At 51.7% G+C, this 26,681-nt stretch overlaps 1 protein-coding gene across 3 annotated transcripts in view; it reads right to left on the bottom strand.

Moving 5' to 3' along the window:
* Nucleotides 1-337: 337 nt before the first annotated feature.
* The window catches only part of ZDHHC18 (zinc finger DHHC-type palmitoyltransferase 18), a 37,686-nt gene continuing 11,342 nt past the window's right edge, over nucleotides 338-26,681 (bottom strand). Inside the window, exons 3-10 of one of the 3 annotated variants that reach the window (XM_043994963.1) lie at nucleotides 21,641-21,790; nucleotides 11,964-12,101; nucleotides 11,816-11,864; nucleotides 10,185-10,287; nucleotides 6,858-6,970; nucleotides 4,302-4,401; nucleotides 1,746-1,823; nucleotides 338-1,066 (exon numbers count right to left, since the gene is read on the bottom strand). In XM_043994963.1, coding sequence (XP_043850898.1) covers nucleotides 1,782-1,823; nucleotides 4,302-4,401; nucleotides 6,858-6,970; nucleotides 10,185-10,287; nucleotides 11,816-11,864; nucleotides 11,964-12,101; nucleotides 21,641-21,790 — 695 coding nt within the window. In that variant the 3' untranslated portion in view covers nucleotides 338-1,066; nucleotides 1,746-1,781. Of the gene's footprint in view, nucleotides 1,067-1,745; nucleotides 1,824-2,297; nucleotides 4,402-6,857; nucleotides 6,971-10,184; nucleotides 10,288-11,815; nucleotides 11,865-11,963; nucleotides 12,102-21,640; nucleotides 21,791-26,681 lie in introns of those variants that run through there. The other 2 variants (XM_043994962.1, XM_043994964.1) reach the window with 2 other exon arrangements.

Raw genomic sequence — 26,681 nt, forward strand, 5'->3', positions numbered from 1 at the left:
GGTCTGGGCTCAAACCCTGCCCCAATCTGGACAAGTCACCTTCAGCTCCGGACATCAGCTTCCTCACCTGAAAAGGAAGCATTCAGACCCTCCAAGGTCGAGCATCTAGAAAATGCTCCACTGGCCGACGGCTTGTGGTTGAGGCACAGCGCGATCCCGGACAAGGTGACCTCACTTTACCTTTGTTTTCCCCTCTGCAAAATGGGGACAACGGCATTTGGCCCACCGACCTCCCAGGGAGATGAGCCCTGTGAGCGGTCACACCGGGTGTCACTGAAGCCACCCCCCAGGCCTTCTCTCCCTCGGCCCAAGAGTAAAAGTGGCAGAAATCAGGAAGTATACAGCAAGGAGACTCTTTATTTGGTTCAAAAAAAGGTCAAAGGTAGAGAGAGACAAGTACCCACTTTCCCTCCACCCCTTTCTGGTCCCAGGCATCTGGCTGGATCCGCAGCTCCCTCTAATCTCATTCCTGTAGGCCAAGTCCTACTTCTTCCAACCGGGGCCCAGAGAGCTAGGGACAAAGGGCCTCGTATCACCTTGAATCTCAAAGGGGAGGGGGGCCAGTGGCCTCATGGGAACAGAGTTAGGCCACTGCTGCTCAGAACAGTCGCCTAACCTGTTCAACAGCGTCATCAGCACGAAAGACTCCTAAGAAAACTTGTTCAGCTAGACAACGGTTGTGCCTAGGCTTGGGGGAGGGGGTGGGGAGTAAGGCAAGATTTCCGAAGGGCCCTGGCTCCTTAACAAGTTTGGGAAACAGGACAGGAGAGGGGATTGCTTACTGGTTTAGCAGCTGTTTTATGGCTTCTAACAGTTTGGGATAGGACGGGTCTCAGCTCGGGGTGGGGAAGTGCCAAACAGGCTTCTTCTGGGACTGGGTCTTTGTCCCCTTGAGGAGGGGGTGGAGACGGAAGGGACCCTTGCTGAGCAGACCCTGGAGGCACAGAGGCGGCAGACGGCAGAGGCTTCAGGCAGGGGGGGGTCCTGGATGCCCTGCCTTCTCGGGGCTTCTCCCAGAGAGGCAGAAGGCTGCAGTCCTCAAAAACTCCTTAAGGCCCCTCACACACTGGAGGTACCCCATCATTTGGACAGCAAGGAAGGAGAAGAGAGAGGTTAGAAGTAAACCAGCTCAGGAAGGAGAGGCAACAGGAGGAGGTGGCCTGGGGAAAGTGAGCACAGACCACAGGGATGTGGCCCCCTCCCCGAACAGCAACCAAGGATCGTGGAGGGCACAGAGAGCAAGGAATGGACCAAATCAAGCCAGAAGTGGTGCAGGGCAGAAAGCGCAGATGGATGACGGAGACCTAGGGCCTGGGCACTCCCTGGGCCAGCACAGCACTACCTCCAGGCTGGGAAGCTCTCTTCTGCTCCAGCCAGAGCCCAGGAAAGCTTGGGGGAGGGGGGCCTGCTGACTAGTCACTTCTTCCCACCTCCAGCCTGTGGCTACCAGCACGATGAGGCCCCGAGTCCAGGGAAGAGCAGGGCCCTCCACCCTGCTCCCCCATGAAGCGCCATCCTGGCTGGGAGAGGGTGCTAACTTCCTCAGCCTAAGCCCTCTGCCCCTCCATCCTCCTTCCTAGGGGTTGGGGGGAGCTTGAGGTGAGCTTCCCCCACCCAGTCCTCCAAGAGAGCACCTACTCACACGCACCACACCACACCAGACAGATGGGCAGTTTCGGTGAGGCATGCAATGAAGGTGAAATGAGGGGTGGGCACCAACAGGAGGGAGGGAGGCAGGGTCTTACCAGCTAACCCTCAGCAAGGAGGCCTGTTAGCTCCCCTCAGGCTGTGCAGGAGATGGCAAAGTCCTGACAGGTGTCCTCCTGGGAGGGGAGATACCGGAGAGTGCCAGCGTTATGAGGTGTCTGCATGGCACGTCTCCCCTGGGCACAAAGTGGGGCAGCCCCCACTCCAAAACTGGCATCCACGGTCTTCCAAGTCACTCAGAGCTTACTGGGATGGAGGAACCAGATGAAGATGGTGAGGGGAAGGAGGACAAGGGGGATCTGACCTCAGAGAGAAAGTGGGTGAGATGAGGGAGATGAAGATAGACAGCTAAGGTACTTCCTGCCAAGGCTCAGTTCCATCCCTACCCTGGGGCGGGGGGGGGGGGGCGCGGGCGGCTATCTGTCACCCTCTCTAGCCTGGTCTAGCTGGTCTAGGGGGTCTGCAACCTCGGCTGAATTGGGTGAAATGACAGGCCCGAACCAGCTATGCCTCTGCTAGAGGGGACCCAGAGTCACCACCAGCTCCCCCCGCCACCTTCAAAGGAAAAATAAAACCAACCAAAGCAAATCAACTCTTAAAAATAAAAATTTTATTACAGGCAGGAACAAAGAACACTGGCTTCAATGAGAGGCAGATGGGCTCCCCCCACCCCAAGCCAGTTCCCCCCTGCTTTCCTCCGCAGGGCCAAGGATACTGACGCTCAGGCGGCTTTGAGCTTTCTATGAGGTCCCTGGGCAATTGCTACTTCTAGACAAACGGGCTCTCCAGCCCTCTGCCCCTGGGCCTGGGGGGAACATTCATGGCAGTGTCCCAATGTCTTAGCTCCTCTCAGTAGTGTCTTGGAATGTCCAGAGTGGATGGGCAAAGGACCCAGGACGGTCCTAAGAGGTGCCTAAGAGGGAAGGGACTGGGCCTAACTGGAACCCAGGAACTCAATCTCCCCACAACTAAAGCTCCACTCATTCCTTCCCTCCAGCAGCCCTTGTCCCCCAAGTCACAGGCTGAGGGGCATTAGTCAGTGGGCTTGCCACCCTCAACTGGGTCCAGCCTCTCTGATGCTCTTTCTTGGGGGGAGGGGACATAGGTTGCAGGGATTGTTCAAATCTCTCGAAACTCCCATAACCCCACCCAAATGCGCTTGGCCTGTTGGGGCAGATTTCAGGCCGGAAGCCCAGCTTGGGGAAGGGAGGGGGGGCCCTGGCGTCACCCAGCCACCAGCTTTCTGACATCAAAGTCTGTGGGACTCCGATTGGGAGGGGGTGAGGGGTGGGAAGAGAGGGTGGGAGGACACCTAGAATGGGACTGCCCCACCCCTTCCCGGGGAACTCCACACTGCCATTCACAACCAGTCTCTCTCTCTCTCTCTCTCTCTCTCTCTCTCTCTCATTCAGTCTCCCAGTGCCCATGCCTCATCTGGTTCCCTGCCTGTGGCTGCTAGGTTCAGATCTCCACAGGTGGGGTGGGAATCAAAAAAGCTAAACCGCAGGGCATTTGGGGAGTGGGAGCCATCCAACCAATCAGCCAGGCATGCATGAACGAACACACACACACACACACACACACACACACACACACACACACACACACACACACTTTTACAACAAGTCAGAAAGTCTCTTAACAAAATCACAAAACCAACCTGCCTCTTGCCAACACCATCCAGCACTAGAGAAACAACAACAGGGCTGAGGATTTTTTTTTTCTTTTAAAAATTCTATGTAGAAAAGAGTTCTATAAAATTGTGCAAAATACCCAGCAGCTTCAATAAAACCAGTTTCAAGTATTGCCAGTGTGTGTGTTTGTGTGCATGCGTGTGAGTGTGTGGGTGATTCACCCACACTGGGGAGGTAGGGCGGCCTGGTGGAGGGTCCCTGGACCAAGACTGGGGGAATGACAGAAGGGCTCTCACTGCTTAGTCTAATGAGCTTGGGTCACTCTGTTCCCAGAGATCCCCCCGCCCCCAATCAAGCTCCTGCTGGCACCGGACACCCTGCTTCCCCTCACCATAAGGTAACCCTGGCTTCTTCCTTACAAGACAGGCCCCAAGCCCTGGGCAGTGTCCCAGCCTCTAAGATCTGCTCTTCTCCCAGCTCTGAGCCTTCCTGGCCCCAAACTGTCACCGTGACAGCTGTCCATGGTCTCCACAAGGCCCAGGGCCCCCTCACACCCACATCTATCCATACTCGGCTAGACATGGGGATAAAAGGCAAAGAAACTGGTTCTCTCTGGCCAAGTGGGCACTTGTTTCCCCAGCCCACCCCAACCCAGCCCAGCTCCATTATGCCCAGCTGGAGGTTCTGCTGCCTCACGGCTGTGAGCCAGCAGGAAGTCTCTGGTCATTTCCACGTGGCTCCTGAACTTAGGCGGAGGATGGGCAAGGGGCAGCAACAGAAGAGCTCAGCCATGAAGGGGGGGGCCAGTGCCGAAATAAAGAGGAGGCTTGACTTGGGTGTTGGGTAGCTCTACCCAGTGGGGCAGGGGCGGCTCCAGCAGGCACAGGGAGGCAGTGGGCGCAGGGAAGAGGGACTGGCAGGCTGGCAAGCACTCAGTTTCCTTTAGGGGAGGCTTCCTACCATGCTGCCATCCGGCTTGGCTCCACAGGGGGGCTCCTCATTCTTGATGGGAGTGGGCAACTGGGTATCAGGCTGCACAAACCCCCTCCGGTCAATCAAGCTTCAAAAACACAAAAGAGAGACACCCACTGGGTCAAGAGTTGTCTGCCACCAAGCAGCCTGTGCCTGCCCTCTGCACGCATGCACAGGGAGGGGAAGAGGAAGGCCAAGGCCCAGGGAGAAAAGCCCAGGAAGAAGGGCAACCACCGCTCCAGCCCCCTGCCTTTCAGAGCAGGGAGACTTGGAATTTCCACCCTTGCAGAATGTGGGTTGGAAGAGATTTCAGAGAACATTTAGTTCAAGCCCTACTTGAAGCAAGAATCTCCAATATCCCCAAGGGGTCCTCTAGGCTCTGTCTGAATATCGCCAGTGATTACTTTTCTAGATTGGAGGTTGATGGGGAAACAGGAAGCATATACATTTAGGGGGTGGTGAAGAGAGAAGGGCTGTCCATCCATCACTACCAGCCCTTGCTCTCAGTGGGAGTAGCCACAGGCTAATACTTCCTTTTGGGGGAATGCTACTAAACTGGTCTGAATGCCTGCTACTAGGTCTGTGCCCCAAAGCAATCAAAGGAAGAGGAAAAGGGCCTGGAGGTGCAGAAATATTTCTGGTAGCTCTTTCTATGGTACCAAAGAGCTGGTGCAGGCCAGAGGGGAGGATGCCCATGAACAAGTTGTGGAATATGAATGTGATGGAATATAATTGTGCTGAAAGAAATGATGAAAGGGATGGCTTCTGAAAACCTGCAAAGATTTCTGTGAACGGATGCAAAGTGAAATGAGCAGAACTAGAACATCGTAAACAGTAACAGCAACATTGCAATGATGCTCAATTGTGAAAAATTTACGAACGCTGATCAATGTAATGCCCAACTATAACTCCAAAGGACTCACAATGAAACATGCTGTCTGTCTACCCTCCTGACAGAGGGCTCGTGGAGTCAGAGGGCAAACTGAGACACGGCCAACGAGGGAACTTGTTTTGCTCAACTATACATATCTGTAACAGGATTCTCCCTCCCTCCCTCCCTTCTTTCCTTCCTTCCTTTCTCCCTCCTTCCCTCCCTCCCTCTTTCTTTCTCAATGGAGAAGAGAGGAAGGTGAATTTTCATCCACTGAAGGAAGGCCTGCTTTTGCTTCATCTTGGTATCCCTAGAGCCTAGCCCAGTTCCTGGTACACAGTAGGCACTTAATAAATGCTTGATGACTGATGGGGCATGAAGAACCTACATGAGATCGTCTAGGCCTCTTGCAGATTCTCTCCCTCCTGTGTTCACTAGGCTTTCTAATTCTTGTTCCTATAACCAAGGGAGGAAGGGAAGGGGGATGAGGCTGAGAGACAGCAGGGTACAGTAGCAAGAGCATTGGATTTGAAGTCAAAGCTCCCTTAACAGCCAATGTGGCACAGGGTTAAAGGACACTGGCTCTAGGGGGAGGGGGCCTGGGTTCAAATCCCCCCTCTGCCACTTAATATGTGGGGTCACACCTTGGCAAGTCACCTAATGTCTCTGGCCTCAGTTTCTCTCTGGAAAATGAAAAGGATGCACTGGATGAGCTTTAAGGTTTCTCTCACTTTAAGTTCTACTGCCCTAAAGCAATGGGTAAAGTGGAGCTGGGCCTAGGCATGGCTTCAGCTTTCTGTGCCTTCTCTCTTCCAGGAAGGGCTGGACCTCATCTAGGTCACACTACAGAGAGGAGGATCAGGGAAGGGGATGAGGCGGCTGACCTGTGGTCACCCAGGCAGCTGGGGGTGGGGGTAAGAACTCTATGCCAGCAGAGAGATCAGTTATCACCCAGCCAAGCCAGCTCGACCACTCATACCCAGTGCTACCCAGCAGCTCCCTCTGGTGATGAGACAGGCCCTGGGACTGGGGTTCTAGTTAAGGCTGAGGCAGGGAGGACCCCGCCCCAACACCCACCCCCACCATCAGTAGGGAGATCGGAGGCACCAGCCAGGGAAGCCACCCTGACTTCAGCATCCCAGGCAGGCAGCACCTGGCAGCCCTCAGCAACTTCAGCTGGACACCCAGATACACCACTACAGCCAACTTTAACAGGTCCACTATGGGTGGTCCTTCACTTCATAAAAGCAAGTACCCTATACAGGTATAAGACTTACACAAAACCTTCTGGAAAGGACTTCTATCCCACAGAGGACCACCAGGCCCTGCGCAAGGAAGACTTCCTGCCTCTGACCCACCCTCCACCTCTGGGAGCACTGGATGAGTAGGGCCCAGCTCTGCTACTCACTCCTTGTATGGTCTTGGGCAAGTCATTTCCCCCTCCCTGAGCTGAAAACGGAGACGTTGGAGCAGGTGGCCTCCATAGCCCCTTCTGGTTCTCCACTTTAGGATGACCCTCTGGCTCCCCCCCTTCCCCCCCTAGGGACAGGGCCCCCACCTTGCCTGGCTGAGAGATGAAGGCTTGGGAAGGCTTCAGAGGCCCCAGAGTTGTAAGTGTGAGGCCCAGGGTACCCGGGAAGGGTGGGGGGCAGGATTCAGGCAGGGCTGCTCACCTGGGGGGGAGAGGCCCACAGAGCACAGCACAGCAGTTGGCAACGACACTTTTATGGCTGTAGGGGTTGGTGGAAGCCTCCATGTTTTTCTTACTGGACCACGAACCTTTGATCTGAAAGGAGAAGGGGCCAAGTTAAAGGCAGAGCTGGGGGAAGGTGCAGAACAAGTCCTCACCAAACACCACTAGGGGAGGTGGGCTCTGGGCTCCCACTCACACCCATATGTGGCTGGATGCAGACAGGAGTGGGTGGGGCCCAAGGACGTCACAAGCAGGAAGGAGGCAGAGCCCAAGCCAGTGGCCACCACACTCTGATAGCCAGAGGCCTGGCTCCTTCCTTCCCTGTGTCCTCCCCTCCGGACTGCTTCTCAGGTGCTCAGTGCAGTCCAGCTGCCCTGACAGCTTCCCATCTGGGTGTGTGCACTCGGGAATAGGGGGAGGCAGCTGGACCTCATCTCCCCAGGCTGAGGGGAAGACTCAGGAGGGCCAGCACAGGGCCTGTTCTGCTTCTACAACCTCAAACCTCAGGGGCTCCTCTTTCTGCTGTTCCTGTGCAGCAGGGTCCTCTCCCCCTCAGAGGCAGGGATGACAGGGTCGGGGTGGGGGGATTCCTGCATGACCTCTCATTGGCTTGTATCACTCATGATACTCTGTGTGTCTGGGTCTCCATCAGTGGGCAGTTCTGCTGCCACAAACTGCTCCTGCGACTCCTGGGGTGTCTCTCTCTCTCTTTGACCTCCTGGAGGCACACAGCTAGCAGAGGGCCCTCAGGAGGATTCAGGAGCTCCCCTCATCTGTAAAATGGGATTTATGGCGTTGATGGCGGAGGACCGTATGAGTAACATAGGCACACTTGTTCCCTCTCCACCAAAGCGGAGGCAGAGCACCGAATGGCAGCATACAGCCTTCGGCATGAGGATGAGCCTCTCCAAATCTGGCTGTGGGGGGACTTAGACCAGAGAGATCCAGGTCCACGGCCAGGCCATTCTCAAAGTTCTTCTGGGTTGGTGGGCTTGGCCAAAGCTGATGCTCCTACTACGAAAGCCTGAGAGCGCCCAGGATTAACTCCAGTTCTCGTTGGCTGCAAAAATCAGTCCTGCTCCACACAACCCAAACTAGCCCGCAAACACCATGTGCAGCCAGCCAGAGCGATTTCCTGTGTGACAAAATCATTTCTACCTCTGCGTGCTTCAGTTTCCACGCTTGTAAAAGGTAGTTGTTTGCACTTCCTATCGTGAAGGAAAGCCTTAAGCCTCCATGGAAATATTTACTGTCTTCATGTTGGAATCAGAATGATTTTCCTCTTGCTCAGGCTCCTTCACCAGCCTAGTTGCCCTTGTCTGGACACAGTTCAATTCTTCAATATCCTTCCTAAGAGGCGGCCCACAGTGCTGCACCCAGGACTCCAGCCATGGCCCAGCCTGGGCCGGGGGCTGTGGGACCATCATCCTTTTAGTCCTGGACAAGAAACCTCTTTCAATGGAGTCTAAGATGCTCCCACGCTGACTCATTAGCCTTGTCGTTTCCTAAACTCTGGCTTTTTCCTGCCCTCCATCTTGTACTTGTGAAACTGCTTCACTGGGCCCAAGGATGACACTTCATATTTACGTCTATCAAACTTCAGCTAATCTGATTCTGCCTGGCATTCCAGACCATCAAGAGAGTCTGGGACACTGTCATCCAGTGTTCTGTCTACTTCTTCCTGGTTTAGGGACAGGTGAAGATTTGCTAAGCCTGCCCTCTGTCCACTACCCAAGTAAATGATAAAAGTATTAAAGAGTATGGGGGCCAAGCCCAGAGAGCTCCTTCCAGGCTGCTGTCCAACACTCAGGACGTTTCTTGGGTTCTAGTCATTAAACTAATTGTAAAATCTCACCATCTTCCATTTACAAACTCCCACTTCCTTCCTTTTTGAAAACTGGGCCATTTGCCCTTCTCCGGGTGCGTGATGCTTCTGCTGTTAGCCACCACCTTTCTTTTCTTTTCTTTTTTTTGGTGAGGCAATTGGGGTTAAGTGACTTGCCCAGGGTCACACAGCTAGTAAGTGTTAAGTGTCTGAGGCTGGATTTGAACTCAGGTACTCCTGACTCCAGGGCTGGTACTCTATCCACTGTGCCACCTAGCTGCCCCTAGCCACCACCTTTCAAAGCTCTCTTACAGTAGTTCAGCCATCCCAATGGCCTGTTCTTTCAGAAGCCCAGGATGAAGCAGTTCACTGGAGCCTGGTAACCTGAACTCACCCAAGACAGTTAGACCCTTGATGAGCCTGTTTCTTTACCTGCAAAAGAAATGCTGTATTGCACACCTCACAGGGCTTTTGTTGGAGAAAGCACTTTGGAAAGTTTCAAGCACTATAGAAATCTGAGTGAACCAAATAAGTCTGTGCTCTCAGGGATTCAGAATTTCTCTCATGATGCAGACTGTAACCCTTCCAAGCTTGCCTCTCCTGGGCAAGCACCTCTCGTCCATGTCCTTCCAAAAGTTCACCACAGGGCCCTAACTGAGGTGCTGGGGGCTTTCCTCCCCAGTTACTGCTATCGGAGCAAAGGCCAGATGGCACCTGACAGAGACTCCTCAATGAGCCTGGAAAACAGGACCCAAGATTTACAGTTGGAAGAAACTGAGGCCCAGGGAGAGTGACACTGTGCTGGGCTCTCTACCTTAATGCCATGCTCTTTCCCCTGTACTACTTCTCTGGGAAAGGCTGAGGCCTAGGTGGGGCCATGGCCTTGTTATGCAGGCACAGGGTTAGGAGAAGCCCAAAAGCTCAAAGTACACTTGAGGTTGCCTTCCAGGGGTGGCAGATGCTCATCCTTTGGGAGCTGGTATAGGAAACACAGACGCAGGGTGTTCTCTCTCTGTCTCTGTCTCTCTCACACACACACAGATGGCACCAATGGAGAGCAGAGACAGAAGAGTGCTGCTGGCCTCGGCCCAGGTCAGACCACACCTGGCATGAGGCAGTCAGAGGAGAGGACTGGAGGGTATTCCATAGGAGGGTCAGCTAACAATGGCAGGAAGCCCGGGCCAGGATGGAGAATGTGACCAAGTTAGGCTGTCACTGGGGAAGGGGCCTGCTTGGCCCAAGAGCCCGGGACTAGCAGCAATGGGTATAAGCAGGGGCAGAGATGACTCAGGCTTGAAAGAGCTAATGTTGAAAAGAGATTCCTGCTCAGGTCAGGAGGTCTGGCCAGCATCCTGGATGCCCTTTGGCTCCAAGGCCCTAGCAGCTTTCCTGTAGCACAGCTCAGGGCTCTGCTAACAATGACCATCACCCCAGCCTTTCCCACGCAACCCGGTAAACAGGACAGGGCTGGGCTGTACTCACGTCTTCGTTGGTTGTCAGGTTGGAGGCGACGAGGTAAGTGTGAAACCCTGAGAGGCCCAAGATGGACCAGATGGAGAAGAAGCAAATCACCAGCTCCAGCACAGTGAGAGGAAGGTCAAGGAAACCAGTTTTCAGGGAAAGTGGAGAGGAAGAGGCCAGGCAGGCAGAGCCATCCATCTCTGAGAAATGGTATAAGTGGCATGAGGGTAAAGAGTATGGGACCTGGCGTCAGGGGACCCAGGTCACTTGGGAGCTGGGGCGGCCCCTCTCTGGATCAGTTTGCTTATCTGTTAAGATAAGGGTAAACAGCACTTTATGACTTAGCTCCCCAGGCAGACAGTAAAGCTCAGCCTGCAGTCACTCTCAAGGCACCAGGGTCTGATGCTGTAAGAAGGAGCTAGGCCAGGACAGCCATTTCTGAGACCCTAAGCAGAACCATAACTCACCAGGGGGGATCAGGGCCTTAGCCCAGGGTGCCTAGAGCGTACACTTCTTCCCCTGGGTCCTGACGGTGTGCTTCCTTTCTGGACAACTGAGTCATGTGGCATAGGGCTGAGGACCTTGGGACACAGAGAACTTGCCGTGGGAAGGAAGTCTGCCATCTTGCTTCAGACTGCTTCCCCCAACCAACCAACTGAGGCCTGCCCTTCCCCACTCCTGAACACCTCCTGGTCTGGGGAACTTAGCTACAAAGGATGCCCAGAGGAAGGGCAACTGTGAACCCACTGGTCTTCATTCCTTCCTTTTAGCAATAGTTGTTGATACATCCCTGGATTTCTGCCTCTACTTCATTTCCCCAAATAGAATCTATCTCAGTTGCTAAAATCCTCGTTTAAAGCCCTGCAACTCTGACCCTTTCACCCTACAACCTTCTCCACCTACCACCCACCCCCTTTTTATTGGTTTCTTTAGCAGGCAAAGCAATGTAATCACCCAAATCCTCCCTGCCACCTCCCTTTTCTGTAGCAACTGGCACCAGACTGAGGCCAGGAAGGGGGGGCACCTGAAGGATTCTGGGCTCCCAGGAGTTAAATTGTGGAGAACTTTGGGTATAGAATGTTCTAGGGCACTGGATAGTCTAAGAGGCCCATTTATTTATGAGTCCTGGTTCACAGTGCCTGAGCACCCAGGGCAAGGCCTGACACTTCATGGGGACTCGGGAAATACAACCTAGAGTAGCAGTTGTAGTTATCATAGTCACCGGAGTTGTAGTTACAGCAGTAACAGTAAAAATAATACCAATAGTTAGCACTTACATAGTACTCAAAGGTTTGATAAGTGTTTTACAAAAATTATCTTATTTGACCCTCATAAAACCCTGGGAAGTAGGTGCTATTACTAGTCCCATTTTACAGAAAAGGAAACTGAGGCAAATAGAGGGGTTTTGTTTTTTGGTTTTTTGGTGACTTGTTAGTCTGAGGTAGGATTTGAACTCAGGTCTGCCTGACTCCAGGTCCAGCACTCTACCCACTGAGCCATCCCCCAGATCCTATAGCAAAGCTGTGGACAAACACCAGACAGATGGCATGCAGTGGGACGAGTCCCTCCCACTCAGCACAGGGAGGGAAAAAGAATGAGGGACCAGGCGTGGGGAAAGAATAGGTTCTAGCAGGTTTTCCCCCAAAGGATATCTCACTGGTGTCTCCTTCAGAGTGTCAAGGAAGGTGCCTCCCTGAGAACCTACGAGCAGAAAAAGGCAGAGAGCAATGAATGCAGAGAGGCACAGCCAGAGGGCCTGGTTCCAGCTCAGCCCCTTCCCCACCTCCCCCTTCTACTTACGCAGAGTCAGGTGGGTAATGACGCAGGCAAAGATGAAGGAGGTCAGGAAGGAGAGGGAGAGGATGAAGGCATAGAAGAATCGGTAATTCCGTTTTCCTACGCAGTTGCCCACCCACGGGCAGTGGTGGTCAAACCGCTCTGCAGAGAGGAGGTGAGAAGGGAAGGGGTTAGTGCCGGACTCCCCTCCAGGCCAACAGAGAAGGCTGGACCCTGTTGGGCTGATGGCGTCTCCTTCTTCTAGCTTATTCCAGTAGTCCCTAGGCTGGGAACCCCTTTAGGGACAATCACAGAACTTCAGAGCTAGAAGGGATACAGAACAGGCATCTCAGTGTTCCCTTGAAGGCCTCCACCACGGCCTAAAGCAGCCCATGCCATTTCTGGACAGCCTTCCTCCCTAGTTTTTCCTTACTTTGGACCAACGTTTGCCTTTCTGCCCCTCCCACCCAAAGCTCCTGATTCTGTCCTCTGGATCTAGACAGAACAAGAGGAATCCCTTTCTTATCTGGCAGCTCTCCAGATAGTTAAGACTAATTACATATGGTGTCTGGTACACAGTAAGTGCTTAATACATACTCATTGATTCCTGACAGACTGCCATCCACCCAAGTCTTGTCCAGTTAAACATACCCTGTTCCCCCAGAACCGCCCACTGGAGCCCAGAGCCGTTAGAGTAACAGTTGCCAAACAATAGCCCAAGAAGGGAGCCGGGGCTGGGTTGGGGAAAGAGCTGAGCTCATCCCTTGAATGTCACACCCAATCTGGTGTGGAAAGTTCCCAGTGGGACGGGAGGTCAAGGCCCAGAGCGGCCTCGCCCCAGAGACTGCAGCCTGTGGGGAAGGGCGGGGCAGGCCTGATTCACAGAAATGAAGGGCACCCACTGATTCGCCCGACAGGCTCCCCGTGTGAACCCCAAACTAGGCTGATAATGCTTAGCCAGCACAATGAGCTCATGCTTCAGGTTCCCTGCACAGTCATCGGGGATCAGCTCACCTAGATCTCCTCCCCCAGCCTTCCCTCATCCCCTTGTGCCATCCACACTGGGGTGACCCCCCCCCAGCTCCAGACACTGGGCCCTGCACAGGGAGCTGCCGAGGCTGACAAGCAGCTGTCATAGCCATAAGAAAGCAGCTTAGGCCCTGCCCCAACAACCCCAATCACACTCTCCTCAACATCAATCCTCTCTTCCTAGATTCTGTAAAATGAACCACCCCCCAGCTTCGTCCAGCCCGAGGAGGACATCCCATAACCAGATGAGGGCCTTCGCTGCCGTGCTGCAAGGTCCAGACCAGGCAAAGTGTGTCTCTCTGGTCTACCCGCTCCCTCAGTCTGGGGGTCAGGGACTAGCCCTTCCAGACTCCGGGCCTGAGGCAACAGGACAACCCTTTGCTTTTCCCTCTCACAGCCATCTTCATCTTCCTCAAACCCATCTGGCCCCCAAGCCAGAGTGCAAAGCAAACCTACCTTAGGATAACACAAAGAGGACTGGATTCTGTATTGGCACACCAGCTTTGCTACTTTCTATGGAGTGGCCTTGTGGGCCTCAGTTTCCCTATCTGTATAGGGTGTCTCCACAGTCTAAAAATTTCACTAAGACTTTTGGGACACCTTGTATAATGCGGGAAATGAAATGAGTGGCATTTACGGCCCCTTCTAGTTCTGAATTCTATGATGCCTGTAGAATGTGACCATCTCTCCACTTCCACTTTCCAAATGGAAATCCAGAGTCAGAATCTGGAGGGGAACTTAGAGACTGTAATTTCACTTCTAGATTCTGCGGCAGAGAACATGAGAGAAAAGGAGGAAGAAGGATCTGAACTGATTCAGGTGGAGTTGTGAAGGTTGATGTGGGGGGCTCTGTAACAGGGAAGAAGGCCAAGAAATCAAATAGGGGGAGAAGAGATTTTGGCTGACTTGAAAAGAAATGGAGGGAGGAAAAGGGCCTACTCTGAAGGACTCCGGAAGGAGGACTGGAATGGAAGGAGCTGGGGAAGTCAAGGGCCCAAAGGAGCACTGAAGAGGAGGAGAAAGAAAAGAGACAAGTCAAAGGAAGACAAGCAGTGGAGAGCTTGGTAAGAGAAGGGAAGGAAATTGGGTGTGGCTGCCAAAGTGACAATCTCAGTGGTTGGTGACAGGAGTCATCCAGGGGAGCTACTAAAGGGAAGTACCAGGGCTAGGGATCTCGCCCCACCAAGGATGGGGGCGGGCAGAGAAAAGCTTGCAGTGACCTACACAAAGTATGGGATGTTTGTGTTCCTGTTCAGACTAAGTGACTGTTACTCATGGACAAAGTACTGATTGTTCTCTCTCCTAGCAGAGAAGGTAAGAGGTTTAAGAATGCCCAGACTCTACTGAGCTTACTAAAGAAAATAAAGCATTCCTTTAAAAAAAACCCCAGCAGAAAGACTTCAATGTGATAACGGACAAGAAAGCGGACCTGGGAAGTGGAGGGGACTCCTGACCTGTGCCAAGGAGTCTGGGGAGGGAGGTGGAAAAGGACAGGAGGAAGGCCCTGAACAGAAACAATGTGAAGCTCTTCCTGACCAGGAAGCTCATGTGGGGCCCTTGGAGCTGTGGGCAGAGGGCTGCTCCCTGGAAGACTGACTGCCCAGAGGAGGCAGAGGTTACCCACTGCTCACTTGGTCTGGTTCCTGGGGGCACCAGAGATGCTGCCAGGAACACAGGGCCTTAAGTGAGAGGTGACATTCTCCTCACTGAGGCTGATCTGAGGCAAGAGCTTCAGCAGAGGGTGGCAGACATGGGACAGGAATGGCCATTCAAGAAGAGGATTTGGATTTGAACCATGGCTTAAAATTAAGCAATGACAGGCCCTTGGCCATGGATGGAGAGCACCTCCCAGAGGCTGGGCAGAAGGGAATTGTAGGTGGTTTTCCAAACATAGACAGAGAATTTGAAACCGAAGAGGAGGAAGGGGTCAGGGTGGAGAGAAACATGACCACCAAGCTAGACACACAGAGTGTAGCTATGGGGGAAGAAAAACAGCAGGAGACATACCCACAAGTTCACAGGAGACAAGATCCAAGAAAGGAAGCTGCAAGAAAACCTCTTGCTTCAGAGAGCTGAGTAACAAAATGAACTGGAGATCCAGACTCCTGCCTAGACTCAGTGGAGCCTGAAGCTGGGATCTGGCTCTGGAAGGACACACCTGATTCCAGATAAACAGGGGATACAAAAAGAATGGGGAAGAAGTAACCCTGTATCTTAAGATATACGCATGTGAGGCAATCCAGGAACCTGGCCAGGGTGGGTGGGGTGGGGGGCGCTTTGGGTGAAGATCAAAGGAGGCAGAGAGAAGCAATACTGCTATGCAGGTACACGCTGCCAGACTGCCCAGACAGGAGAAAGGGAGAAAACACCGGCCTGGCCCAGAGGTGGGACACATGAGCGACACATCTGCAAGCACTTCCTGCGGAAAGCAGAGTGCCAATCATTTCTTGGCTTGCCTTAATGATAATTTCATGCTTCAAAGGGCTGAGAAAACCACCAGGGAAAATTCTACTCTGGATCTGATTCCTAACAACATGAAGAACTCAATCGCTTCCTCTGGCCCCACTGACAACACTCTACAACAAGGCTGAGATGATAAGCATGATAATAGTAATAGTAGGGTTCCTCAATGACTATCAGCTAGTAGTGAGGATCAAATGAGACTGTAAAGTGCCTAGTACAGTGCCTAACACATAGTAGGCACTACATAAATGCTAGCTAGCTAGCTAGCAGTGGTACAGTGGTCACAGTAGCCAGCGTCTATTTATCACTTTACAGTCTTTGGAGCACCTGACATGTTAACCTATTTGATACTCACAGCAATCCTGGGAGGTAGGTATGGCTTACTTTCCATTTTACAGTTGGGAAAACCGAGGCAGACATTGGTGAAGCAAGTTGCCCAGGGTCACCCAGGCCTTCCTGACTCAGTCCTGTAGTCCCTGTACTCCACCACCAAGAGAGACAGTGCTTTGCCCCACACCCATCATTTCTCCCTTTCCCCTTTAGCTAGCCTATCATTGCTGACCATCCCCTTCTTTTTGAGGCCAGAGTATAAGGGAGAGTTTTTGTGGTTTTCTTTACTCCACACTCACCTCAGCATCAAGTCCACTCACACCCAGGTTGTATTCTATTCCCTTTCTGATAGGACTCAGGTGAGTCTCGAGAGGCAGCTGGGTGGGGCAGTAAATAGAGACCTGAGTTCAAACCTGGCCTTGGACACTTGCTGTAACCCTGAGCAAGTCAACACACCTGCCTGCCTCAGTTTCCTCAACTGTAAAATGGAGATATTAGCAGCACCTACCTCATAGGGCTGCTGTGAGGATCAGATGAGAAAATCTTTGTAAAAAGCACTTCTAACACAGTGTCTGGCACATAGTAGGTGCTATATCATTGCTTACTCCCTTCCTTCCCCACATGGTCAGAGAGTGGCAGCAATCCTGGAGTTTTTATGGAATTTAGGCAAGAAATGAGATGGGCAGTTCTCTTGGCCTGGGTGGGTTTTCAGTGTCTGATGCACACTGGCGCTGTCTAACCTGAACACCAAGAGGGGGCATGGCAGTGGTGACCCACATCTGCTGTGGCTGAATCGTGGTTAGTCAGAATAACCAATGATAAGAATGAAGGGAGGAGGTTCTCAAAGAATCATCCATCGATAGGTAAAGCTAAGTTAGTTGTGAGCCCATGGCTTCCACTTATTAGATAACTGCAGGTACACTTTAAAAGGGTGAGTGGAAGACTGAGTGAGTTAGGAAAGCCAGATTACAGTCTTGCCCATGCCAGCGGCTAGCCATGTGATCTCAGTATCTCCATATGCAAACCAAAGGAGTCAGAGGCATGGATTTAGGGTCAGAGGTTCTGGGTTCAAATCTTAGCTCTTCCATCTGCTACCTGTGAGAGCCTGGGCAAGTCAGGTACCCCCTGGGCCCAAGTTTCCTTATTTATAAAACAGGGGAGGGTGTGAGTTGGATGAGATGACCTGAGGTCCCTCTCAGCTTCACATCTAAGAAGTAGCATCTAGAGTGGAGATGATGGGAACATTGGGAAGAGGGGACCTCTCTGGGATTTTTGGAGGCATGGATATGCAGTCACCATTTTGGAACAACAGATTTCAAAGAAAAGACAGGTGGTCTCCTATGTTTTGTAGCTCTGCAGGGAGAATAAGGAATCCAGCAGCAATGGGAAGCTCTCAAGATTCTCGGGTGGCTAGGTGGCACAGTGAATAAAGCACTGGCCCTGGATTCAGGAGGACCTGAGTTCATATCCAGCCTCAGACACTTGACACTTACTAGCTGTGTGACCCTGGATGTCACTTCACCCTCACTGCCCCCCCCCCACAAAAAAAAAAGAAAAAAAAAAGAATGAGATTCTGAAGACCCAAAGAGAAACGATTCTAACAAGGAGGAAAGAGGGGGACTATCGAAGGAGACTGCCATAGGTGCACAGAGATGCACATGCTGATAGATGCACACAAATGCACACTGACCTGGATGTCAATAAGGCAGGTGTAGAAGGGAGAAGGAAGGGCCTTGAATGGAGAATGGAGGGCTCTATAAAACAGTGCCCCAGTTCTAAAGTGTGAGATGACCTGAGGCTGAGAGCCAAGGTGAACAAAAAGGGTGTTTTTAGGCCTGATGGAGAAAAAGGGGGACTTCAGAAATGATAAGCTGAGGGTCTGGGACACATGAGATGATGATGACTTTGAACTCTGTTTTGCTTCTCTTTCCTCTGCCAAGGAGAACGACATTTCGCCTGAAAATAACCAAAGATGGATAACAGGAAATTGATAAGAGTAGGTAATGGCACGGGACCTGCTTCATCCATGTGTGGATCTCCTGGAAGAGGAAATGCCCTTTACCGATGCAGGTTGGCATCTTCTCTGTGGCTCAGGCTTAGAGTGTTGCCCAGGGCAATGAGAGGTTGGGTGATCTGCCCAGGGGTCACCTGGCCAGTGAAGAAAAGAAAGCAGTAGCCTGACCCCAGGTCTTCCTAGTTTTGAGGCTCTCTCTCTACTATGCTCACTAGGCTGCCTCTCCTAAGGAGCTGGTACTGAAGGTAAAGAAGGAGGGAGTAGTGAGAGAACAACAGTCGCCCTTGAGGCATTATAGTGAACTGGCCGACATGACTAATGAGACAGCATCAGTGACCTCTGAAAGGCCATGGGAGGAAAATGGGAGAGGTAGCACAGGACTGGAGAAGGCCAAACGTTGTCCTGGTTGCCCCCAAAAGGGAAAGAAAATGGACTTGGCAAACCAGAAGCCAGTGAGCTTAAAACTCAGATTCCTGGGCAGTTAGGTGGCGAAGTGGATAGAGCACCGGCCCTGGAGTCAGGAGGACCTGAGTTCAAATCCGGCCTCAGACACTTAACACTCACTAGCTGTGTGACCCTGGGCAAGTCACTTAACCCCAATTGCCTCACTAAAAAAAACCAACCAACCAAACAAAAAACTCAGATTCCTGATGACATCCTAGATGCTATTAAAGGGATGCTTAGAAGACATCTAGAAAAGGAAGCAGTGATCACAAAATGCCTGCATAACTTCGACAGGTCACGTCAGACTCACACTTTTCCATTTTTGACAGGGTTACTAAATTGTAACAGTGCATAAATTATAAATGTGTAACAGAAGCAGTAGGGCCCAATGCCTATCAGCCTGGACTGGTCAGGAAGACATGGGTGGGTTCAAACCCTGACTGACATTAGCTAAGGGACCAAGAACAAGGCACTTAATCTTTCTGAGCCTCAGACACCTCTCTAGGGTTATAAATTCCAGAAAAGTTACAATCTGCTCTGCTAAAGGACATTCCCAAAATGGGAGCTTGCATACCCAGCAAATAGCAGATCCATGACCCGCTGATCAGTGCAGCACAATGCCGTAGGTACCATTTGCCTAGGCTTTAATGAAGTATTTGGCAGCCTCTCCCACACTTTGCTTGGGGAAAAGATGAGTGAGGTGGGCTCCATGATAACATCACTGAGTGAAGGAAGGACTGGTTAAGTGACTGGTCCACAGAGGAGTCATCAATGGAATAATGTTTATCTGGAAGGTCTCCGGTGGAGTGCCCCAGGGATCTGTGCTTGGCCCTGATGCATCTAACATTTTTATCAATGATTTAGACAAAAGGACTGATGGCACTGTTATCAAATATACAGTTGGTACAAAGGTAGGAGGACAGCTACCACTGGATAGCAGAAGGAAGGGGTTTTTTTTGTTTTTTGTTTTTTGGTGAGGCAATTGGGGTTAAGTGATTTGCCCAAGGTCACACAGGTAGTAAGTGTTAAGTGTCTGAGTCCGGATTTGAACTCAGTTACTCCTGAATCCAGGGCAGGTGCTGAATCCACTGCGCCACCTAGCTGCCCCTAGAAGGAAGGTTTTTTGTTTTTGTTTTTTTGGAGGGGCAATGAGGGTTAAGTGACTTGCCCAGGGTCACGCAGCTAGTGAGTGTCAAGTGTCTGAGACTGGATTTGAACTCAGGTTCTTCTGAATCCAGGGCCAGTGCTCTATCCACTGCGTCACCTAGCTGCCCCCCTAGAAGGAAGGTTTTAAAACATCTGGACAGCCCTGAAATGGGGCCAGAGCTCAACAGATGAAATTTAATAGGAATATGTGCAAACTCTTATATTCGGGTACAAAATGTTAAGCTCCAAGGTGCAGGAAGAAGAGTTGGTTGACAGCTGATCCAAAAAAATATCTAGGGATTTTAGTGCATTGAAAGACTCAGTGTGAGTCATCAGAAAGGGGTGATATGATAGCTAATGCTCACGAAGCTCTTACTGTAGGGCTGGCAGAGTGCTTCAGACATATTGTATTTCAATTAAGTGACCAAAGAAGTTAATGGGATTAAGGGACGGGAAGGAGGGAGAGGAAGGGAAGGGGAGAAAGAGAGAGAGGAGGAGGGAGAGAGAGAAGAGAGGGAGGGAAAGAGAAGGAGAGGGGAGAGAGAGAAGAGAGGGAGGGAAAGAGAAGGAAAGGGGAGAGAGGAGGGGGAAGGGAAGGGAAGAAGGAGGGAGGCGGAGAAGGAGAAGGGAGGGAGGGGTGGAGAGAGAGAGAGAGGAGAGGAAGGAAGGGAGAGAGAAGGGGGGATGTGGGTTCGGGTCCAGAGCACCATCCCTGCTCTGCTCATCTTCTGGACGCCATGTTTTGAGGAGGTCATTGCTATGCTGGAGAGCGGCAAGGCAGCATCTCAGATGGGAAAGCCCTATAAGCCCATGTCGTGTGAACATCAGCTGGAGAAGAGAAGACTTAAGGCTGGGGCTCTGAGCTTTGTTGGTGTCATGGAGCCCTCCTTGGGCAGTCTGGAGTTGAAACCAATGGCTTTCTTCTCGGAATAAATGCATCAAATGCATCGAATAAAACATGTAAGATTATAATAGAAGCTAATTATCTCAGAACACAGTGATCAGAATGTCTACAAAGAGTTTAAGGAGCCCCCGTTAAGAACCCCTGACTTAGTGGGATGTGACAGCCAGCTGCTGGGATCTGAAGGGTGGCCACATAGAAAAGGGATTAGATTTATTCTACTTGGCCCCAGGAATGATGGGAGAAGTTGCAAAGAGGCAAATCTAGGCCTGTCAGTGACAGCTGCCTCACAGCAGCAGGCAGCATGCCCCTCTCCCTGGGCTTTCAAGCAAAGGTGTGCTGGCTGTTTGGCAGGTAGGGTGTAGAAAGGATTGTTGTTCAGGGAGGGGCTGGCAGCAAAGGGTCCTCCTGACTGGAGAGTCAGCCATGATTTAGTCCAGTCCCTGAGTCTTACAATCTCTGTCTCTGTCTGTCTCTCCCCCTAGCTCCCTGTCTCAGATCTCTGACTTTGGGCAGCCTGGTGGCCCCGTGTCCCAGGACTCACTGTACTGATACCAAACTTAGCACAGTTGCTAAGTGCAGCTCAGGTCTGCCAGCCTCAGCCTTCACCCAAAGCTATCATTGTTGGCCTATGCCACAAGGCCCAGCTCGATCCCTTACAGACAGAGGAGTCATCCAGTTAACTTACAACCTAGGAGAGCCCACTGCTCCTCTGTAGCCCCTTCTCGGTGTGGTACAGTGGAAAAAGGCTCTGAATCCTGGCTCTGTCCCTGTTTCCTCCTCAGCCAAAGGAAGGAGCTGTCCTGGGTGACTTCTATGGTCCTTTCCAGCTCCCTGATTCTGCTCTCTGGCCCTGTGGTATCTACCTGGGTCACCTGGAGAATAGGGGTGCTGGTAACAATGAGGGCAGGAAGGCGCTGTGTCCGATGGCGACCACAGCGAATCTGACCCACTCACAGAGGACATCCCTGGCTGAGCTTGCAGCCCCCACCCCCCACTCCCCACCCCCTGCCCTGGAAGAGACAGGACTCAAACTGAAGCCTTGAGATTCAGGCCTATACCTCTGCCATGTGGGGCCTGCCTATCACCAGGGACACCAGGCTGGGGGGTGAAGGTGCAAAACCCTGCTCAGTGGGGCTGGAGGGGCTTTGGTCAGTTTCCTTGACCTCTCTGGGCCTCCAAGTTAACTTATGCAAAATGGGAATGACAATTCTTGTGTTGCCATCCACCTCACACTAGTGTTGGGGGGGAAGTGCTTTGTGTACCTGAAGGCCGAATGTTAACAGAGAATAAGAGTGGCACTCACCCTGTTTAGAGACCCACCTCCTCCCTCCCAGGCTCCCAGCCATTTGCCCCCTCTCAGCGCCTGCTCACCCACGCAGTTGTCACACACGCTACAGTGCGAGGTCCGGGGGGGCCGAAACATCTTGCAGGTGAAGCAGTATTTTAATTTCACCATCTGCCCATTGATCATCACCTCCTTGGTCCTTGGGGGAGGCCTGTAGGTAGAATTGCCAGTGCTGTCTGTGGGGGGGAAAGAGAAAGAGGGGGAGACCAAGGTCAAACCAAGTCAAGAGCAGGATCCCACGGCCTATCGGAAAGCTGAGGAGCCCAGGGAACCCGGGTCCCACTGAGTAACAGCCAGGGCAAAATGCTACAACCTGGTCAACACAAAGGTCACGCAGGAGATTGATGGTGTATCTATTAGGCAGCTGCTGTGTGCAGAGCACAGTAAACGCTGGAGAAAGAGGGAGAATTGGTTAAGACCTGGTCCCTGCTCTCCTGGCACTCAGTCTAGTGGAGGGAAAAGACACAGACAAAGACCATAGTGCATGATGCCACATAAACTCACGAGCAAAGTTCAAAGCACGGGAAGGTCCTTACTGATGGTACGATTCAGGACCAGCAGCATTTGAGGGAGCCTTTAAAGACTGAGGAAGAATTCAACAGGTGAAAGGCATGGAAGGGCATTGCAGGCAAAGGGGACGATATGAACAAAAGCGCAAAGGCAGGAAAGTGCTGGGCATGCCTGAGTGATGGTCGTCCAGTGCGGCTGGGGCACGGACCACACTGAGGAAAGTGACTAAGACAAGCCCGGAAAGGCTGGATGGTCCCAGACTGGAGGGACTGAAGGCCAGGCCAAGGAGCTTGGGGTCTCCTTCACAGGCCCCAGACGCATTCTGAGGAAAGGAGGGCCATCACCAGATCTGCACATAAGGAAGATCAGTGTGGCAGCAATATAGAGAGAACACAGAAGTGGGAAGAGCAATTAGGGGGCTACTGCAATAGGTCAGGCAGTAGGAATAAAAACCTCAGCTCCAGAGGGGACAGTGGGCAGTGGGAGAAGGGAAGGACATGAGATGATTTTCAGAGATGCAATCAGGGGGAAGGAGGGAAAGGGGAAAGATGACAGCAAAGGCTGGGAGCCTCAGAGACAGAGACACAAAGAGAGACAGAGAAAGAGAAACAGAGAGAGAGAGAGACAGAAAGAAAGAGAGAGAGAACACCCTTGCTCAGGGAAGTTGTCAGGGACAACTTCCTATCCAACTCTGAGACTGTATGATCCTATTACTCCCAAATCCAGATGGAGGAAGTTAGGAGGTAGAGTAAGCAGAGTTTTAGGGTTGAGTTCAAAGCCAGCCTCAGACACCTCCTGTGTGATGCTGGGCAAATCACTTCACTTCTGTGTGTCTCAGTTTCCTTCTCTGTAAAATGGGGCTAATAGTAGCACTGACATCACAAGGTTACTGTAAGTCTTCAATAACATAGGTAAAGTATGTTGCAAACTTTCAAGCACCACATAAATGTGAACTATTATTATTCGCATTATAATCACCATCAGTATTCCCATCATCACTACCTACATTTCTAGGCCTGACTGCTGCCCCACAGAGGCAGCTGCTTCATGGGCATGTTTCAGATTCACCCTTTGTTCAGACCACCTCTCACTCATCCTTCTCCCATCACCAGCATCACCATCCCCTGAGTCCCTTGGGCCCAAGACCATAGGGTTTTAGATTCAAATCCCAATAACAAAAGCTCAGAATTGGAAGCGGCTTCAGAGGCTTTCAACCAGCACGAGGTTTGAGCAGCCCGGCCTCTGACGAGGGGGGAAGCCACTAGGCCCAAGGCGGCCCATTCCGCCCAGCCACAGTTCTACGTATTAACAAGTTTTTCTTCCACATCTTCTGACTTTCTGTTTTTCATCTCTGGGGCCAAGGAGAACAAAGATAATTACTCTTCCCCATGATGGTCCCTCAACCACTATGCCTCCCTGAGCCATTCCCAGTGTGAACATCAACCAGCATAGAGCAGGAGCCTGAGGCCCCGCTCTCTTCCTCCTGATGTGCTTCAACTTTATCGGTCACCTTAGAACAAAGACAAGAATTCAGATTCTGCAGCAGGTAGAGGGACTATGCCCTGCCTCATCCTGCCTTCCTGGACTGCGTCTCTTTCCATGCCATCTGAGATTGCAGGAGTGATATAGCGGCCATATCACCACCAAGTCCTACTGGGAACCCCACATCTTTTTCAGACAAGCTGTTGCCTAGACATTTTTTTTTTTGTGAGGCAATTGGGCTTAAGTGACTTGCCCAGGGTCACACAGCTAGTAAGTGCCTGAGGCTGAATTTGAACTCAGGTCCTCCTGACTCCAGGGTCAGTGTTCTATCCACTGCGCCACTTAAGCTGCCCTGACAATGTCTAATCTGCAGGTATGAAGTTAACTTTTTGGATTTCTATTAAAATTTCTATTAAATTCCATCTTAGCCTTGGCCAAATGTTCTAGCCTGTCTAGATCTTTGTGGCTAAGATACTAGCTATCCCACTCAACTTTGGGTCACCTCAAATCTGACTGTAATGACAGCTAAGCTTATTTAAGTGCTTTAATGTTTACGGAGGTATTATCCTGCTTGAGTCTCCTATCAACCTTGAGAAGTGGGTTCAGATTTCACAGATGAGGAAACCAAGGCTGGGAAGTTAAGTTACTTGTCTAGGGTCACAAAGCTATTAAGTACCTAATGTGGGTTTTGAACACTTAGCCAATTGGTGCAACAGACAGAGCACTGGACTTGTAGGCAGGAAGACCTGAGTTCAAATCCTGCCTCGGACGCCTTCCGGACACCCACTTGGCTCTATGATACTGGATCAGTGGTAAAACCTCTCCCAGCACACTTGTCAGGTTTGTGAGGGTCAAATGAGCCAGAGTCCTAGTGATGGAGAGACACTCAGAAGTCCCTTCACCCAGTTTTATCATTTTATAGAGGAGCAAACTAAAGCCCAAAGAAGTGAGGGACCTCACCTGAGATAAGACTCTGGTTCTAGCCAGTGTCCTTCCCATTTGCCAAGCGAGATCTCCTTCTCCTTGAACTCTTGCCTTGTTTGTACTTATCTGGCAGGTACCAATACATGTATATGCCACTTCCACCGACTGGCTACATAAGCTTCAGGAGGGCACACAGGCTGTTGCTTCTGCCTTGTATGCCCAAGTGCCTAGCACAGGGCCTGGCCAACAGTAGGAGTAGGTACCAAGTTTTGATTCCTCAAGTTCATGTTGGTAGCACAGTGGACAGAGTGCTGGGCCAGGAGGCAGGAAGACCTGAGTTCAAATCTAGCCTCACATACTTAATTAGCCTTGTGACCCTGGGCAAGTCACTCAACACCTGCCTCAGTTTCTTTAAGTGTAAAATGGGGATAATGCTGTGGTGAGGATCAAATGAGATAATATTTTTTTAAGTGCTTATCACAGTGCCTGACACATCCATAGTTGGCACTATATAAATGCTTATTCCCTTCCCTCCTCCCATCCCAGCTCCTCATTATAGCCACTATAACAAAGGCCTGGCCTATCATAGCCCTAGGCTAATACTCTTTACGCAGAGATCTGGCCTGGTCACATTCCTTCTCTGCTTAAAACCCTTCATCGGCTGCCTACTGAATCTAAAGTTCTCCCCACTCAGGAGGTAGCTCTCCAGCCATGTCCCATCAGCCTCCCCTCCACATACCAAGGCCAACCAGACTGGGCTGGCTACACCAGCCCCAGGATGCCACTGCTCCTGGATCCAGGGACACTGGCCTCCTGGCCCTTCCTCCCAGGAGCCTCCATCTCTTAGCTCTGGGCATCTTCTGGCAGTTCCCCATGCCTGGATCACTCTCCCTCCTCTGCCCCTTCCCACATGCCTCCTAATCCCAGGGCCTTCCTTGGTTAGTGACCTCTATGTATCCTGTCTCGAGCTGTTTACACGTTGTCTCCCCCATCAGACCCCATGCTCCTTGAGAGAGGGATTGGTTTTTGCTTTTCTTTGTAGCCCCGGTACCTAGTACCAGTACATAGTAAGTGCTTAATAAGTGCTCGATCTGAAGAGTGTGTTAAGAACAGGTAATAGGGGTGGCTAGGTGGTGCAGTGGATAAAGCACCAGGCCCTGGAGTCAGGAGTACCTGAGTTCAAATCCGGCCTCAGACACTTAACACTTACTAGCTGTGTGACCCTGGGCAAGTCACTTAACCCCAATTGCCTCACTAAAAAAAAAAAAAGAACAGGTAATAAGTCAAGAGCCTGTGCCCTGAGGCAGACTGATCAGGTGGCAGTGAGCCTGTAGTCAGGAAGAGTTCAAATGTGGCCTCCATACCTAGGTCACTTCTCAAGTCACTTCCCCTCCATCTCAAGGCCCTTGTCTGTAAAACGAGGGAGCAGGATTCTAAGGCCTTTAAGGTGCCTCCCACCTCGCAATCTAGGGTCCTTGGAGCTGGCTTCAGGCAGGAAGTGAGACCTAGATTGAGGTCTGGTCTCTGTGGTCCTGGGCAGTCAGCCCTGATAAAGGACACACTTTCCTCGGAGCTCCCTCTACCCTGTCTCTCCCAGACTGACCTCCATTCACTGTGATAAAGGATCAAGCTCACTGGTTCTGGCGTCAGAGGCCCCAGGTTCAAATCCCACCCTGAGCAGGTCACCACTCTGCTGGGCCCCAATTTCTACCTCTGTTGAAGGAGGGCATTCAACTCACTGACCTCTAAAGTACCTAAAGGTATGATGCTATGACACTGCTAGTGAAATCTGGGGAGGTCCAGGCTCATTGCTGGAGCCTGGGGAGTGAGCAAACATTCTGCCCCCTGCCCTGTCCCCCAGGCCACTCAGGCCACCTTGGGCATCTTCTTCCAGAGACAGCAATCTAAAAGATGGTCGGGTTCTGCTGCCCTAGAGCTTACCCAGATTATGGGTTAAAATAAGCTATTGTGGGCTGGCCCTAGGAACTTCTCCTCTGAGAACAGAGAAAATGCCTTCTGGGTGCCAAGCACCCATATGCAAGCTGGGCAGGGCCATTCTTCTTTGTGTTTCTCACAGTGCCCAGCACAGAGCTTGGAACATGAGTGGGCAATGCACAGTGCAGAATGAATGAACTTTTGCTGGCCAAGGAG

The sequence above is a fragment of the Dromiciops gliroides genome, chromosome 3, assembly GCF_019393635.1.
Source record: "Dromiciops gliroides isolate mDroGli1 chromosome 3, mDroGli1.pri, whole genome shotgun sequence".
NCBI lineage: Eukaryota > Metazoa > Chordata > Mammalia > Microbiotheria > Microbiotheriidae > Dromiciops > Dromiciops gliroides.